This window comes from Barbus barbus, assembly GCF_936440315.1.
Source record: "Barbus barbus genome assembly, chromosome: 7".
In the NCBI taxonomy this organism is placed as follows: domain Eukaryota; kingdom Metazoa; phylum Chordata; class Actinopteri; order Cypriniformes; family Cyprinidae; genus Barbus; species Barbus barbus.
In genome coordinates, this window is record NC_136735.1 from 3,661,495 (window position 1) to 3,680,478 (window position 18,984).

The 18,984-nt window shown below is 35.2% G+C and overlaps 1 protein-coding gene across 1 annotated transcript; it reads right to left on the bottom strand.

The window, feature by feature from the left end:
• Positions 1-8,967: 8,967 nt before the first annotated feature.
• LOC306873001 (meteorin-like protein) lies at positions 8,968-17,630 on the bottom strand. Its single transcript, XM_079421990.1, has 4 exons — positions 17,349-17,630; positions 14,396-14,784; positions 9,644-9,703; positions 8,968-9,399 (listed from the first exon to the last, which is right to left on the bottom strand). Exons 1-4 carry the CDS (start codon positions 17,429-17,431, stop codon positions 9,068-9,070), a joined length of 864 nt encoding a protein of 287 aa, XP_079278116.1. The 5' UTR covers positions 17,432-17,630; the 3' UTR covers positions 8,968-9,067.
• Positions 17,631-18,984: the final 1,354 nt, after the last annotated feature.

The following is an 18,984-nucleotide window of genomic DNA, read 5'->3' on the forward strand; positions in this document are numbered from 1 at the left end:
ACGCACCTAAACGAAAGATCAAGCGACAAAACAGCCCGCTGCAAACAACTTTTGTGGGTCAATTTGTGCTCCCACTGAATGTCGTTGATAAAAATATTCTCAAACTATTGTCATTGCAGGGAAATTACATAGGAATTGCCTAAATACCATGATTTGCATTACAATGGATAAACTTAACTGATCTAATCACGGCCACACTTTCTATGAACTCAGTAGGCCTATCCATAATATTATATACACATTATATTCACATTTGTCAAGGGTTATATATCATTCAGAATTCCTCATGATTGACTTAGATGTATGCCAAATCTATAATAATATATAGGTTTGTTTCTGTAGGGTGAACATACGTGCCATTTTTCCCGGACGCGTCCTGGCCAGGATTTCTGCATTGCCTAAAATATCAAGGTTTTGGCTTCGTTTGCGTGTGGTGTATGACTTCGGTTCCTTGTGTTTTCAAAACGCTCTCGAGGTACTTTTAATCAAAGCAATATAGAAATCCAATATAGAAAAGTAATGCGTTGCGTTACGTTACTTTTGCGTTAATTTTTAAATATGAGCAGGGCTTGATTGTAAAGTTGGCTAAAGTTCTAATCATAGCAAATGTATAGTAAAAGCCCTTTCACACCAAAAAGTGTAATGAATAAACCCCAGGCGGAAGGAAAAGTAAATTGATGTCTGTACAGTAGAACGCAGGATAAGAGGGTTCAACACTCTTCAGCAATAAAAAAACAATGAAGCACAAATGTTAGTTTATCTAAAGTCATGTTTGCTTATTAGTATGGTTGAACTGGATCATCAGAGGTCAGCAGCAAAGACATTGGTTAATAAAATGGGATTAGATACATTTGTGTTGTTTAACATATTTAATTATTGCAGTTTGCGTCATATTCTGAGTTTGCATTTCACTGTTTTAATTCATTTTGATGAATACTACATCTGTTTTATTGCGAGTGGGATGAATTAATGCACATTCACATTTAGTCTAGAACTACAGTAACATGTTCACACAGCGCACTGTCAGTCAATAAATGGGAAAAAGTTACTGGCGTTACTTTTTTGAAAAATAAATTAAAATAATTAAATTAAAAAGTAATGCGTTACTTTAATAGTTACTTGAAAAAAGTAATATTATTATGTAATGCGTTACCCCAACACTGATTATTGCTGATCACTGTTGTTTGTGGTATGATATTGTAATATTTATCATTATATAATCAGAGTAGAGTAGAAAAGTTTATGAAAGTGTCACTCCACAATACAACTGCCAAATATATAAATATGTATAGTATTTTTATGTTACATTAATCACTTGGACCCATTGTGCGAGCTGTCTCTTTAATACCGCGTGCTTTATATACATGTTGCTGCTGATTGGGCTGACATTTTTGGCGCACCCACCAAACAAGAGAAAACCTATCTCAAACCCCGTTGCACACTGTTTCCAGGAAACATGTCGTTCAATCTGGAAACCGGAGCAAAACGTTGGGCCAGACTGAGCTTCTGAGAACGTGCCTCAGTTCTCACAAAGTTATTGCATGCTTTTTTGTCTGTCAGTGTTTTTATCGTTCATCAATCGGGGACAAATGATCCTGATGTTGTTCTTCAGTGTTACCAGGTGTTTCTGCAACTACGGACACTTTTGATTCTCCAAAATTTAGCCCTGTGAAATTTTTATTTTAACCATCAGAGTCTGTAATACTTATATAAAGGTCATATAAGAGTCATTAAGATTTTAAGCTGGAACATGTTTATTTTTATCTTACTGAGTTTTGTAAATACTGATAAAAAATATATATGTATGAAAAAAATAAAAAATAAAGCAGAGCTGTGGTAATGATATCTTGTGTCGGTAAGGACACAATGTTAAAGTGCTATGAAATCAAAAACGGGCTACTGTACAGAACAACAGTCAAATAAACAGAAAACAGAAGGTATTGTGTAAAAGATAGCAGTAGTTTTGCAGTAAAGAACTCAAACTGTTTTTCATGTTTAAAAAATATTATCTCCTAAAGCTGATGTGTTTGTTGAAACAAACTGATTTGGGGCATGCAGTGCTTTGTGTTTTTCCCTCCGGTTTCTTTTAATTATCCTCCTCTGCCTTCTTTTCAGACTTTCTGTCTGTCATCGAGATTAAGTGTGCACCCGCTCTCCGATGGCTAAACAGCAGGGGTTGGAATGAGGTAAGTGTGTATGTATATGTATAATGTGTGTGCCAGTACAGTACTCTTCACACTGCCCATTTTACTTTCTCTTTTTCTAACGCTCTGTTTCCTTTTGCAGATACTTTGCATACCTCTCTGTGTCTTTTCTCATTTCCTCTCTGCATTTATTTGATCTTATTGTTGATTAATTTGGTCTCATCAAATGACATGTTGAAATATAATTTACAGTAGACGGAATATTTGTAATTTAATATAAAGTAAACCTTGAACTTGTCTCTACCGCAACACAAGGTCTTTACCACAACACCTAAATTTTCTGTGGTAAAGGCATGTTGCGGAAATGACATTTTTGCTAATATTGCAGCTAATTGGCAATTAATTGGCAATAATTAGCTTCTTAATATACATGTATTAAACAGTAATATATATTTATTTTTAAAATGTAGTTCAAAGAACATAATTATTAAGCTGTATTGTAAGGACACGCAATAAATACTGACACAGAAAAGATGATATTTACCTTATATTTCTGGGATCTTGTGAGTGAGGTAGTGAGGTGGCCCAATCTGTCAGCAATGTGCTCAGGCACTAATTTATATTTCCATAGAAACTAGACTTGTTTGTCCTTGATAAAATGTCATAATAAAAGAGAGGGTGCTCGCTCAGAGCCAAATGGGAGGAGCTGGATCTCTAGCCCCCCCTCGCTGGAGGTAATGGGTGGAGATAGACCCCTAACCACACCCTTACCCTATAACTAAACATAACTCCACCCAGTACTGCTAGTGAGCAGTACCTGTAATAAAAGCCTTTTTTCATTGTTGCGGTAAGGACTCAAACGCGTGGGACAGGCGCATTTAGTTGAACAAATCATAAAAATAATCAGTAAATAATACAAAAATAATTAAGATGCTGTAAATTAATATGTCTATTATTATGTCTATTTGAAATAATGTCAAATTTTATTTTACGTATCTCAACATTGTGAGTTGTGGGACATGAACAAAAATGGTGTTTGGATCTATAAATGCTTCATAATTTTATATTAAATCACATTAATTATATTTTTTGTCAAGGTGTGTAATGACACTGTGAATATATTTATAAAGCAGTATGACAAATGTTGGGACTTAAAAGTGCCTGTAGTTGCAGAAACACCTACCATTATTAGAGTGATTTTTAAAACATTATGGATTGGTGTTAACAGGTCAACTTTAATCTGATATGTGACTGAAGAAAAGCAGTGTGTTAAAATTACACTGATTTACACACTGATCTTATTCAAGTACAGTACCCTATAGAAGAGAAAACAATTTCAGTAGAGATGTACTTACCTATACTGTCCACCATGGAGCATTCTAGTAGAATCGTTTTTGAGGCCAGTCGTCTTTAGTTTCTCTCCGCTCAGCTCACACAGATATGTTGCTGACCTGAGTTCTCAATAAATAATACAACAAATCATACAACCAAAGGATCATTTTTAGGCACCGCTAAAATAACCGGAAGCTCTTAAGTTAAAAGTAAGGTGAGTGCATGAAAAACTCTCTTGGACAAGGGTTAAAGGCCACTGACACAAAACGCTGTGCAAACCAAAAGTGATGCACCAATGTAGAAGTACACGGCTGATCTGATTTTTCCAAATGCAGATTTAAAAAAGTCTTGTTGAGTGCGTTGCATTGTGGGACACAGTATTGCATGCACATTTTGACAAATTAAGTACATTGTGAAAATCGAAAATATGCGTATTCTGCTCAAAATAGGCTACATATCTACCATAAAGACTTGCTTCTCTGCTGGTGTTTATGCCAAAGTCAGCCTAAGGGTATCTCTATTAAAACTGGTATTTAATTAATGCACCATAAAAACAAACAGGCCGAGTTTTCATGAAATTGTAGGTTGCATGACTTTAAAATCGCAATCAGCTGGTTTTCCTTGCATTAAGGCTAAACAGCAGCGCACCTTTAAAACAAACTATTCAGGTCGTAATGATTTTACTGGCTTCCAGCAGAGACCTGCAAACCACAGAAAGACAGTGTCTGGTCAGGTCAGTGCTGGTAATAATAACCCGTCACACACACTCAGAGTCATGTCTGAGTCCTCTGTGCTTTCATTCCAGCCGTGCTTGAGACAGCTGAGCGGGAGAAAGTCTTAAGACTCAAGACAGATCAGATGAGAGCTGGGCTCGTGTTCGCTCCGCTTGGAGATCAGCCCGCAAACGATTGGAGGAACGGCTCAGAAAGACATACATGACCAATACATAACGACCATGGGAACTGTCATGGTTCTGGTGTGAGATGAATAGTGGGACGTTTGCCCAGGATTTGTAAGCAAACACAACCAGATTTACTGTCTAATCTGATTTTGACAGAACTTTGTTGGAAAACACTTCCCTGATGAAAATTAATCATGGTTTTATCGTAGTAAAAGTGTAGTAACCATGTTTTTTTGGCGTATTGACTACCATTTGTATAACCACAGTTTTACTACAAACACTATGATTAAACTATGGCTGGTGTATCAAAATCACGGTTAATTTGTGGTTACCGTGGTTTAATGTTTTTGTTTTGTTTATATTTATGAAAAGCATGGCTAATTTTCGTAAGGGCTACCCTTATTGCAAATGATTAATTAGTGCATGTTTTTTTTTTTATATATGTATGTTTGAGGGAAAGTTTAACAGAATGAAATGAAGATCCAGTTCGTCCCTAAACAGCCGTGAACGCCCGTCACTCACGGAGAGGGACTTGGCACAATTCACGGAAAAACAGTAAAGAGCGGTTCTTATTTTACATGAAGGATTAATAAAACTGTGGTTCAGAATCACACAAGTTGGAAATTCAATCTTAGAGTGCATGCTTCTTATGAGCCTGGCACAGTGCTGTTATGTTAATGTAAACTTTAACTTGGAATAGGCTAAAGGTGGCAAAACGTGAATGCCAAGGACGGCATGGCATCTGCAATGCATTTCTACATCTGAAACAGGATATTCTGGCAGAAATAAGGGTTGTTGGTTAATATTGTTTCTCTGTGGACATCCGGTCTTGGTTAGGTTGACATAAACATCTTCTCAAGTAGAAAACCTGCTTAAAAACAAATATTGTCTTTACAGTAAGACGCACTGATGAATTCTGCATTACAATACCAATGCATTTATCAACTCAGCAAACACAAACCATTCCTTTAGCGTTCTCATATGTTCATTTTTGGGAAGCAAGTAATAACATTCATATAAGTTCTCTGTCGGTTCTTTTTTAATCCAGAAATGAACCTTCCCCGAACCTTCCAGGAATCAATAATTAGCTTTGACGAAATAATAGGTTATTTTATTTTCATATAATGTCTTAAGATCTAACTGTCCTCAATAAACACATCAAATTATTCATACACAGTAACCATATTTTCTCAAGGCTTGTTCAACATTATTTCATTTCATACTTAAAGTTTTTAAGCCGCAGTACTCAAGGGGGCGTTAGTTTCCTTTAAATCCACCGAATGGGTGTCATTCAGGAGTTTATAGGTACAAACATGCATAAAAGTGAACTATTAAATACATTTTAATATTAAGCACATTAATCTAACTGCAAATTTAAAATGTATAATTTTAAACAAAAAATGAAAACCTAAAACACTGAAAATATAGCATTTGTACATGTCCCCAGTATCTAATGCTTAATTTTAACATTAAATATTTTTAAAATCCTTCAGAAATCATTTTTGTTTCGCATTTTTGTGTACCTCCATATCCCATTTGTGCTTTAAATACATTTATTTCAAAATAAATGTATAATATTTTGGATAAAATACACATTTTAGTCATGTCCCTAGGTTTATATTAAACCTAACACATTCCTCCTCTAAAATTCCACATTTTTAACCTAATATTGCAACATCTGGATCTTCTGAAGGCAAAGAAATGATCAAAAACATGCGGTTTTCTTTTCTTTTCTGTACATTTGATGATATTTTAATGGTGGCTGGGTGCATCATTATAAATATACTTTCCTGTTACCTAAATTATTTCTTAGATGTTACTTGTTTTTTTTTAAAATACAAATCTTTGTGAATCACTATAATTGGCTGAGTATTCTCATAATATTAGCATGTACTCCATGTGGCTAGATTATATGCATTTGCAAATTTTATCCTAAAATCTCAATCCTGATACTTAAGTCCTGTTACTCATATACTCATATATCCTATACTTATACAGTGTGTGTGTGTGGGGGTGGGGGGGGTGGGGGGGGGTTGATTTGCATTTTAATGAGTGAAATAAGTATTTGACCCCTTCACAAAACATGGCTTAGTACTTGGTGGCAAAACCCTTGTTGGCAATCACAGAGGTCAGACGTTTCTTGTAGTTGGTCACCAGGTTTGTTCACATCTCAGGAGGGATTTTGTCTCAGTCCTCTTTGCAGATCCTCTCCAAGTCATTAAGGTTTCGAGGCTGACGTTTGGCAACTCGAACCTTCAGCTCCCTCCACAGATTTTCTAGGCCACTCCAGGACTTTAATGTGCTTCTTCTTGAGCCACTCCATTGTTACCCTGGAACATCCATCCATGACCCATTTTCAATGCCCTGGCAGACATTTATAAAAAAAAAAAATATTATATAATATAAAAAAAAAAAAAAAAAAAAAAGTGGTTTCACTTTGTTTTTTAAAGAAAAAAAACTAATAAGTAACGGGAATGAAATGAGTAACAGGAAGGAGTATCCATTACATTAGTACAAAGTTTGGTCCATAATTTATCCTATTGTTTAATAAATTGCATCATAGAAAATTGATAAGCTTGAGGTTTGAGTCGCCTTTAAAATGAAAAAAAAATGGGTTTGTGTACTTTAGAAAAATACACCTTGTGTAGTGACTTTTTATAATAAAAATAATTTTTTTTGACCATGAAACCAACCATTTTTTTAAAATAAAAGGAATTTGTTGAAATAATTTTAAACATGCTTTTTTAAAAGACAGTTTTGGTAACAGGACTGAGAAAAATCTTCCACTTAAAAATTGTGTAAAAAAAAAAAAGTTGCCTGAGATGGACTGATACAGATTTTGAATAGTTAAATATGTGTATTACTACATTGTCTTTTTAAAAAAAAAAAAGATAGAAATGATTTTTTTAAGAGTTTTGGAAGCAAATGGCACCCATTCGGTGGAATGAGATGTGTTACCATTATAGCAAGCTATATATCAAAGTTAATCTGGAGAATTGATTAAACCAATCAAAATTGAATTGAATACAGACCGTTTAATTAAAATCCTGTTACAGCATTCAAGTAACGTACTTTGAGCAGTGACATCAGACTTGTGTAGCTGAAATCGCTTGCGTTCACATGATATGAAAATTTCACAATTTTCTCCACAGTTGGGCAGTTTGTACAGAAAACACCCAGCAACACAAACACAGAAAATGACACCATGAGGTTTCCATTAGGAGTATTTTATTCCAGACTCGTTCTGAGTCCAAGGAACAGAAACAAACAGCATAAACGCACACACAATACACTCAAACTCACTCGTGAACACATGAACACAGTCCAGATGTCAGTCAGAAGAATTGACCGCTCAATAACTCTAAACAAAGCTTTAAACAAAAGCAGCGTTCATCGTCTCGCAGCAGCACACAAGTGCAGGCAAGAGCTCATCTCACGGATCCGAGTGTTACGACACACTTTCTCTGCATGGCTTAAAGACGTATGGAATCAGGCAACAACAACAGACAGAAACCAGCAAACACAACTTCTGTCTGTAACCAACATCAGAGCCTTCAGGGAGGACTGATGACTGAGATCCGTCCATCTGGAAGCACTGGGTATTCCATCTGAAAAACCTGCCAAAACACACCCGGGCCTCATTTCTCCCCAAAATCAACACAAATAAAGAAGAAATGTTGTGCATCAAAAAAAAAAAAAATTAAAAGAAAATTGTGACATTAATATATAAAAAGCTTAAGACGTTTCGGTGTCTCTCCAAACACCTTCATCAGTTGTAAAAACAGGAAGGTGTTTGGATAGACACCGAAAGGTCTTGTTAAGCTTTTTATAGTCCAGTGATTTTAATAAAAAGTACCTTTTTTGGAAAATTTTAAACACCTGGATGTTTTAGTGATGAATCTACAAAGACAAATCGTGACATTATTCTCAGGACAATTTAAAATACCCACTTAAAAAAATATATAATAATAATATATATATATATATATATATATATATATATATATATATAAAAAAACAAATATATATATATATATATATATATATATATAATAAAAATATATAATAAAAAAATAATATATATATATATATATATATATAAATTCAAATAGAGTCTATTTCACTATATATACTATGTTACTACTTTTTTGTCATATTATAATTCTAATATTCTGACAATTTTGGACCAACTTATTTACAAATAATATTATAATATTATTTATAATAACAACTAATAATAATAATAATTATTATTATTATTTCAGTAATGTTAAAGTAAATTAAATATTGAAATAAGTGAAATATTTATACATAATTGCAGTATTTACAGTACTGAACTTCAATTTAATTTGTTGATTAACTGTATTAATGTAAAATTAAATCAGTAATAAATCTAAAGAAAATTACAACTGAAAATTATTAATTATAAATAATAATAATAATTTTGAAAAGCCTCTGGGTGAAATGCAGTAATGAGAATTTTGGAGGGGCAATGTATTTAATTATTATTCAAATTATTTAAAAACCTGGCTATAAAATCTGTATTTTAAGTATCCTAAATGTAATATCTTATTTCTTCCTTTTGATTTTGGGATAAAATGCGACCTTGGACCAAGGCATGAATCAAAAACCCCAATGTTTTCATGAGATTGAGTCTGTTAAGTTCGGCAGAGGTTGTTGAGTGCATCTCTCAGTCTGTGTCTATGTGGCAGGGGTTTGTTCCCGCGTCCAGAGCCGCGCGGTACAGTCTGATGAAGTCTTTATAAAGCGGAGCACATCCCAGCCACGCTTCCCCGAACCGCACGGCTCCCATGAAGAGGAACTCGCCCTGTCCCGCCCGTGGGCCGCAGCGGCGCGGCATCTTCACACGACCCGTCCACCGGCCGTGTCCGCGCACTCCTCCGCCGGACACGAACACACGGCTCTTCTGACGATACACGTGACTCAACAACACCACCACTGACGCCTGGTCTTCATCCTCCTCCTCCTCCTCCTCCACATGATGAATACTGCCGCGCACCGCTGAGAGACAGAGAGCAGCGACAGAGCTTACCACGATTTACAGAATAAAACACACAAGTTTTAACATCGGAATCGTGCTGGAGCTTATATAACGCAAATAACAGGCAAGACATGCATGAACCATTTTCTTTTTAATTAACTTATTTTCCCAAATTCAAGTCTGAAATGTGCCGCGACAAAGTGTCTTAAAATTGCAATTAAAATCTAAACTAGTTTAGAGCAGTTAGAATCAGGTTTATCTTACCAAAGTCACTGGTGCAGATCGCCATCAATAGCTCCTCATCAGCACAGGGTCTGCAGGCAGCTAAAACACACACACACACACACGTTACATGAGTCTGAGACTGCAGCTGTGGCGCACACACACACACACACATGAACGCAGGGAAATGGAGACACATTTCCTCCTCAGACGCGTCGGGTCTGTGCTGCGTCACACCCATCACACTCCAGCTGTGTCTGAGTCCTGTGATCTCTGACCTTTGCTCTCTGACCCCGTTCAGATATTATCATCATTATCTGCCTTCCCTGCCGCCAAACCCGGCATCTGACTGAGATTAAACCACATTACAGCACGTTAAATAAACACCTGTACATTTAAAGAAGGCTTTTATGGTTGATTTGCACATAATATTTGAGAAGTCTACCCAAAAATCCACCCAATGATATTAGAGCTCCTCCAGTGCCTAATACTTTTAAAGGTTGCATATTTGTGCTGTTTAGCCTTTCAATATTTTAACAGTTTTTACTATTGTAATTGTTGTCTGTGTTACTCGCAATGTTCAGTGACAATGACATCGTAAATATGTATATCCCGTGAACCAAAATCTAACATTATGACATTTATTATAACAATTCTCAGAATAGGTTTTATATTCACAACGTTAAAAAACATTTATAGAACATTCCTTAATGGTTATTTTTTATACGGAAGAGGATTAGGGCCAAACAATAATAAAAAAAATTAAAAATTAAAATAAAATGTTGAGATTAAACTCATAAAATTTTGAGAATAAAGTCGTTATGTTTCGACAAAAAAAACATTAAATTGTGAGGAAAAAAGTCTAAATAAAATGTTGAGAATTAAATTATGAGAAAAAAAGTTATTAAATTGAGGAAAAAATCGTTAAATTTCAAGAGTTGAGAAAATTGAGAATAAACTCGTTAAATTACGATAAAAAAGTTATTAAATTACGAGAAAAAAACGTGTTAAATTTCGATAAAGTCTAAATAAAATATTGAGAATAAACTCGTTAAATCACGAGCAAAAAGTTGTTAAATTTCGATAAAAAAAGTTGAAATAAAATGTTGAGAATAAACTCATTAAATCACGAGAAAAAAGTTGTTAAATTTCGATAAAAAAAGTTGAAATAAAATGTTGAGAATAAACTCGTTAAATTACGAGAAAAAAAAAATTAAATTACGAGAAAAAAAGGGTGTTAAATTTCGATAAAGTCAAAATAAAATGTTGAGAATAAACCCATTAAATCACGAGAAAAAAGTTGTTAAATTTCGATAAAAAAAAGTTGAAATAAAATGTTGAGAATAAACTCGTTAAATTACGAGAAAAAAAAAATTAAATTACGAGAAAAAAGGGTTAAATTTCGATAAAAAAAGTTTAAATAAAATATTGAGAATAAACTCATTAAATCACGAGAAAAAAGTTGTTAAATTTCGATAAAAAAAAGTCAAAATAAAATGTTGAGAATAAACTCATTAAATTGCAAGAAAAAAGTCGAGATCAAATTCAGTTTAGACTGACAAATTGGGTAAAATGTAAATGTAAAGCATTGATCTCCAGACTCGCCCTGTGCACCGATTCAATGTAAATGTGATTTCTCACCTGATTTAACCCATAAAAGCACATTCAGACTCACACTTACATACAGATCCCGACTCAAAGCGCTCTAAACTGCTCTTTAACGACGTTGATCACCGTCCACCCGCGGCTAACGGCTCATTAACATGCGGAGCTGAGATTGTGAAGGGGGAAGGGACGCGTCCGTCTCGTTTTACTGATCGCACACAGCTGAAGCCTCCAGACCAGCGCTGATATTTTACTATGAGAGCTCAGACCTCAGATCAGCTGTTGAGACAGAGCTGCTGACAAACACACAGCCCGAGTGAGACCGAAGAGCTCAACTACAACATTACATAACAATCACCAAACACACAGGTCCCCTGATGTTAGCATTTGCTTAGGTTCTTCAAAAACAATTGTGCTTAATCGTATTTAGAAAATACATTTCCTATGTTTCAGTAAGATTTGTTTTTATTTAAGACAACTTAAAATTAATTTAACAGAATATAACAGAATAAAAAATTAACAGAATATTCCCTAATAGTTATTTTTTATGTTCCATAATAGTTATTTTTAGGTTCCTTAAAGGTTATATATATATATAAAAATATATATATTTATTATTATTATTTTTTTTTAAACAGAACTTTCCCTATTGCTTATTTTGAAGTTCCTTAATTGTTTTTTAAAGGTTTTATATCTACAGATGTAAAGTAATTTTCCGTAATGGTTATGTATTAGATTTGTATTTATAAACTTTAAATGTCAAAACCTAACATTCTCAGAACTTTCTGGGAACCATAAATGACTGAAACAGCTGTCTTATGAGCGCCGCAGACTTCAGTTAAAGGGTCAGTTGAACCAACAAATCACAGTTTGATAGCTCTATGATGAACAGAATCAAATTTATTGACTGGAAATCTGACAAAAAATGGGATTTTAGCCATATGGATGACTGTTATGGTACTTTTTTTGGAGCTTGAGCTTGTATAAATCAGGATCCACTTTCATTGCTTACAAGAGAACAGTTCGGACATTCCTAAAAAACCTCCTTTCACTAACACACACACACACACACACACTTTTCTCTCTGTAGACCCATCAGAAGCCTGTCCAAGTGTGAGCGTGAGTGAGACTAACAGGTGAGGAGTTCGGGACACCTCAAGACTTACATGTTTATGAATCTAAAGCCTCTGGGAATGGAGCGGGGAGAAAAAGAAGGGAAAAGAGAGGGGGAAGGGAAACAAAAGAAAAAGGCATTCTGGTAGCTATGTGGAAGAAACGAAGGATGAATCATATCAAACTAACCAATGAGAGTGGACCTGGGTGAGCATCAGACCAGACTGTGATTGACAGCTCTACAGGCCGGTTGACCCCGGCGGACCTCCTGATTAGACTGTTTATTTTCTTATGTCAGGCTGAACACGGATCTGGGGGAGCGGCGGGGCGGATGGTTTAGGTTTTACAGGGTCAGACGTTTTACAGCCTCTCTAAAGCAGTCTTTCATGTGAATGACGGCCATTTGACAGTGTTGCTATTCGACCCCCAGCACAACTCTTTCGCACATATTCCTGTACACGCTAGAGCTGGGTAATGTGGTGAATATTTACAATATATTCAATACTGTTTTTTTTTTTAAATTAGTATTATATAAAATTCAATAACAATGTAAATATTATGATGATCACCAGTTTCTTGTATCAGGAATATTAGACTATTTAAACTTCAGATGCAAAACACACACATAGAGATTCAGTTCTTTTTCTTCTCATGTTTCAATCAGTGAATCGATGCAGAACTGATTATTCATTTGCATCCTAATTAAAAAAAAACAACAAAAACAATGCACAACAACTATTGAAAATCCTCTTTTGTTATTTAAAATAAGGTAAAAATATATTAGAAAAAAAAATATTTGACCAAAATTTTCATCTTATAAATGTTGAATATAAAATATTAGATCCAAACCTACAAAAAATTAACAAAAATTTGAAATGTTGCATTGACAACTAACCGAAATATAACTTAACAATAACAATAAAGTAGAAAAGAGTGAAATAATGTTTAAAAAAATATATATAAATGAAAATATAAAAACAAAATCAAATTATATATATATATATATATATATATATATATATATAATTTGAATAAATAAGCTTTCCATAGATGTAATGTTTGTTAGGATAGGGCAAGATTTGACAGATACAACTTTTTGAAAATCTGGAATCTGAGGGTGCAAAAACACAAATCATCTTTAAAGCAAAAATTACGTTTTAATATATTTACTGTAGAAAATGTACAAAATATCTTCATGGAACATGATCTTTATATCCTAATGATTTTTGGCATAAAATAAAAATCAATAATTTTGACCCATGCAATGTATTTTTGGCTATTGCTACCCCAGCGACTTAAGACTGCTTTTGTGCTGCAGGGTCACATATATATATATTTATTAACACATTATAGTATGCATTTAATATTAAAATATCATTGTCAAGATGTCCCTGGATAGCATTTTACATGTTTTTATTTTGTATAAAAAACATGTAATTATTATTATTATTAGTAGTAGTAGTAGTAGTATTCTGGATTTAAAAAAATAATATTGTGCATTGTTAAATTGGTGTATATAAATAACATATTATATATATTTTAAACAATTATAATTTTGTGTATTGTTAAATTATGTAACATGTTCTACATAAATTTAATGAAAAAGTGTAATAATCATGCCTGATTATTCTTATTATATTTTACTTCTAATATTGGATGTATTTGACAACAATGGGATTATGATTCTTTTGAGTGTGGAAAAAAAATGAAGTAAAATATTACATTTACATTTACATTTAGTCATTTGGCAGACGCTTTTATCCAAAGCGACTTACAATTGGGGAATACAAAAAGCGATTAATCTTGAAGAGGCAGTCAGACAGAGGAAGTGCTCGTAACACCAAGTCTCAGTCATTGTTCAAATAAGTACAAGCTAGTAGGTGGAGAGAAAGATAGAGGGAAAGTTTTTTTTTTTTTTTTTTTTGAGTTTAGGATGAAGTCAAGTACTGCCGAAAGAGATGAGTTTTCAGTTGTTGCTTGAAGGTTGCCAGAGATCCGATATTAAAAAGATGTTTTAAAGGCATATCGGGGCAAGTGTATAAATATGGAGGTAAAGTCTGAATTGAGTCAGTATACCTGTATGTGAGTGGGGCAGGTCTCCAGGCGTGTGTGTGGAGGTCAACTGGTAATGAAAGGCAGTGATTCTCCGGCTGATGTCCCGGCGGGCCGAGGCCTCCACAAACAGCACCCCCTCCTGCAGACTGAAGCAGCGCACACGTCCGGCTGCCTGGTCCTGCTCCGTCAGCAGCAGCCGCAGCGCCCCGGCCCGCTCCACATACAGCCTGGCCCCGCACGAGTCCGGCCGCGGCTTGATGCAGGCGTGCAGGGGACCCTCTGCCGCCGGCAGGTTGGGCCTCAGGTTGACGATGACGGCTCCTGTGGGATAGAGCCACTCCAGAGAGCCTTCGGCGCAGCGCAGGTACACCTGCTCCACGTCCCGCGCATGAGACTCGTGCATCAGCCCGCTGCAGACAGACAGAGATCACAAACAGAGCTGATCATTCCTCAACGCTCGCTGCACGAAGGAGACATACTGTCACAAACCCTGGTGGACATCCTCCTGGAGAATCCCAGCGTTTCAGTATCAGCTGAACTTCACACAGGCTCCAGGAGAACTGAAAATCTTACACGGTATTCATTATTTATCTTGTAAATTATGCATTTGCTTTGAAATACCTGAAATATATATATATATATATATTTTTTTTTCCCCAGTCAAGGCAATCAGAATCACAGCCATTGTTAATAAACAGATTCAAAATGTTTAATGCAAAAAGTAAAAATAAAATCAGATGTTTACCACATTTTTTCTGAATTAACATATATAAAAAAAGAAAAATAAATATTTTGAAAACAATAATAAAAATGAAAAAGCACAAACTTAAAATAGAACTGAAAAAATAAGCTAATTTAAAATATTAAGAATATATATATATATATATATATATATATATATATATATAAATAATATTAAAATATTAAATACTGAAAAGAAAAAAAAACACTAAAATACCACTTGAAAGAAATACATTTATTTTCATTATTGTATCTATATGCACAATTTTAGCAATACAGACAAAAAGTGTATATATATATATTTTTTTTTTCTCCCACAAAATAAAACCATTAAAGAATGCCACGCAGTGACAACTTTCCAATGTTATTCAAGTATTGCATCTACTATATCTACTATCTAGGCCTATCTACTTATAGTATTTATTCATATTTTGAATTATCTTCATATTTTTAGTTTTACTAATTTTGTTATAGGCTTTTGTCATTTGTATTCCTTTTTACAACATTTATTATTGGTATTATTTTAGTTCAAGCCAAAGTGCATGAATTGCTTTTTTTTGTTGTTGTTGTTGTGTTTTTTTTCAAATGGCACAGAAATCTGAGAGCTTGACCAATTGTGATGTCCATGGCTTTGATCCCGTGACCTTCAGGATGAGCGTGACCTGCTCCTCATCTCCAAGAGCAACATCAGGACAGATCAGATGTCAAACGTGTGAGATACCAGCTCAACCTGAAGTCAAGAAGCTTATCGTATATGAGAAGGGTTACATGCAGATATATGGCACAAGCTGTCATCCAGATGTGATGTTTTCATTTTCCCCGCCACAGCGCTTTCAAGTGGTTGAGGTTTGGCTTATTTTGGGATGATTACAGCGTTTGTGTCTATTTCGGCTGGATTGCAGCTGATGGGTGTGCAGAGGCTTTGAGATTTACACTCTTCAGGTGTACAGCATGAAAAAATATGACCTCCTTCTGAAAAAAAGCAGCATTGAAAACCCCATTCACCTTCCCAGTTGAGTTTGCCCAATCTCATGCATTTAAAAACTAACTGGTTGATTCCAAAATACAGATTGACCATATTCCCGCATTTCCACCAAATATTGAAGGACTGGGTGTTCATGAGGATGAGTATGGTGGGTGGACTCCAGCTGGGGTGTTATAATTAAACAGACGGGGTTTGGTTTCTGCTCAAATCAGTGCCAAATGTCCTCAGAGCAAAAGAGCCGAGTTTCACAATCATGACCCCGAAATTCCCCCCATTTCATCCGGCTTGCTTTTAATTAACGTTATTAAATCATTTTCTGGAGTTAATTAAGCTTGCGGCGCGTAATAGAGGCCAGATTCTGCGCGGGCTGCTTCAAAGAGTTAAATGAAGTAGTTAAAAGGAAAAGTGCGAGTCAGCTACTAAACCAGAGAACAGACAAAACACAGTCAGTCAATGAGAGAGAGAGAGAGAGAGAGAGAGAGAGAGAGAGAGAGAGAGAGAGATGGATACGAACATCAATGTGGGCGCATAAGATACAAATGAAAGCGTGCGGGTTTTCAGCTGTAGCGAATTCATTTTAGTGAACCGATTCTTTCGAACAGATCATTTTTGGAATTCGTGAATAGTTTCCCGTATTATTTTCTTGTAGTGACAAAAGTATATTGACTCAGATGCGATCTAATGATTCATACATGTTCAACTTTTCACTCTTAAACAAAGTTGTACTCCACTGGAGTAATAATTTACGAACAAACCTTCACGAATCCGAATCGTCCCGGCGGCAGCATTAAGAAGTGGTTCATAAGGACGATCGGTTCGCGAATCAGTGTCTTCAGGTAAAATGTAATAACATGTCCTCTAAGGGCATGCCCGGACCTTCCCCATCACCTAGCTCTCACAGGATTTCATAATTTAAACCCATTGCATCTTACACTTAACAGTTATTGCAAGTCTTTGCATGGCCAAAAAAATATTAATAATAGATTAATAAATAAATAGGCCTATAGCCTAAAATGTATAGGCTACAGAAGTTTTCCTTATAGCTACAAACATGCAATATGAACTGACAATGATCAATAGGATATTTCATAAAATATTCAGCTTGTTTTGTATGCAATGCAATCATGCAAACTATCCAAAAACCAATAGTTTTTAATGTGCAATTAGTTTTGTACGTATTTTCTCCGGACAGAATAACGACAGGGTTTTATTTGAAGACCTTTATAATGATTGAAATGCAAGGCTCACCTTCCTCTCCAGTTGCACTGGTCGCTGGAATATTGTGTACATCCACACAGGACCAGAGCTGATAACAGAAGGAATAAAAACATCCTCAAAACCCCCAACAATCTCTTCCAGTCTGTAGAAAATCTCACTCCACCGCCGCTCTGGATCACATCAGAAACAACAGGAGCGGATCAAGAGCAGACAGATCCGGGATCAAGAGCATGATCGCGCGTGAGTCTGAACCCCAGACACTGAGAGAGAGTCCCGCAGTAACTTCTCCCTCATACGAACCCAAGCCCCGCCCACAACACTCCACACACCTCTAAGCCACGCCCCCGCGATAACCATCCTACAGCAGCAAGCACCGACACACTCACACTGCTGCTCAAAAGTTTGGGATCAGTAAGATTTTTAATGTTTTAAAAGAAGTTTTTATGCGTATCAAGCCTACATTTATTTGATAAAACTACAAAAGAAAAAGTAATTTTGTGAAATATTATTGGAATTTAAAATACGTTTTCTATTTCAATGTGCTTTAAAATGTCATTTATTTCTGTGATCAAAGCTGCATTTTCAGCATCATTACTCCAGTCTTCAGTGTCACATGATCCATCAGAAATCAGTCTAATATGCTGATTTATCCTTAATGTTGGAAACAGTTGTGCTGCTTCATATATTTTGGGACCTGTGATATTTTTTTTTCAGGATACTTTTTCTTTCTTTCTTTCTTTCTTTCTTTCTTTCTTTCTTTCTTTCTTTTTAAAGAAATTAATACTTTATTCAGTAGATGTGCTAAATGGATTAGAAAAGATTTTTATTTTCAATAAAAGCTTTTTAACCTTTAACAATGTTCCTGTTTATTTTTTCTGTATTTTTGACCAGCCTTGGTGAGCATAATAAGAGACCCCATTAAAAAAAAAAAAAAAAAAAAAAAAAATCTTACTGATCCCAACCTTTTGAACAGCATTGTGTTTATGTTGATTAAGTCCTATTTAAGTCTAAAACGTAAGTTTGCAACCCCATTTAGTGGTGCTGTGGTTGTATGTGAAGCATCTTCAAGTCCCAATACAGTACGGTAGGCTGTATATTCAGTATTTGATAGCTTCATGCAGCATATGGCTCTCTTATAGGGTGTGTGACTCCAGGCGTGTGTCTGGAGGCGGCTGCGGTTATTCTGGGCTCTATAAACACTGCTATCAGATGCTGCTGAGTCGCGCGCTGTTATTACGGCTGCACGCGCCTCGCGGGACACGAACCTCACCGCGCATGCGCCGCACACCGAACATAGCGCCACGAGCACAAGATTGATTCAGTCCCACTCCAACAGCTAGATAAAAATAGATATAAAATAATGCAAAAGTCTCTCTGAGTGCCGTCTGAAATTCTCATCTAAAATGGGCATCTTTATCAGGTTCAGTAATTTTACTCTAATGGCAATGCATAGGCTACTGCAGGTCCGTTTCTATGCAATTAAAGTGAAATATCTGAGCCTGATAAAATGCTCATTTTATAAGATTTCAGACAGCACTTTTTGCATAGATGGCTTTTGCATCGGAACTCTTCATTTATACATGATTAAATATTACTATGGCATTCATAAAAAAAGCAGTTTACATTCATTTTTAATTAACCCATTTTAATAAATGTAATGCAATAA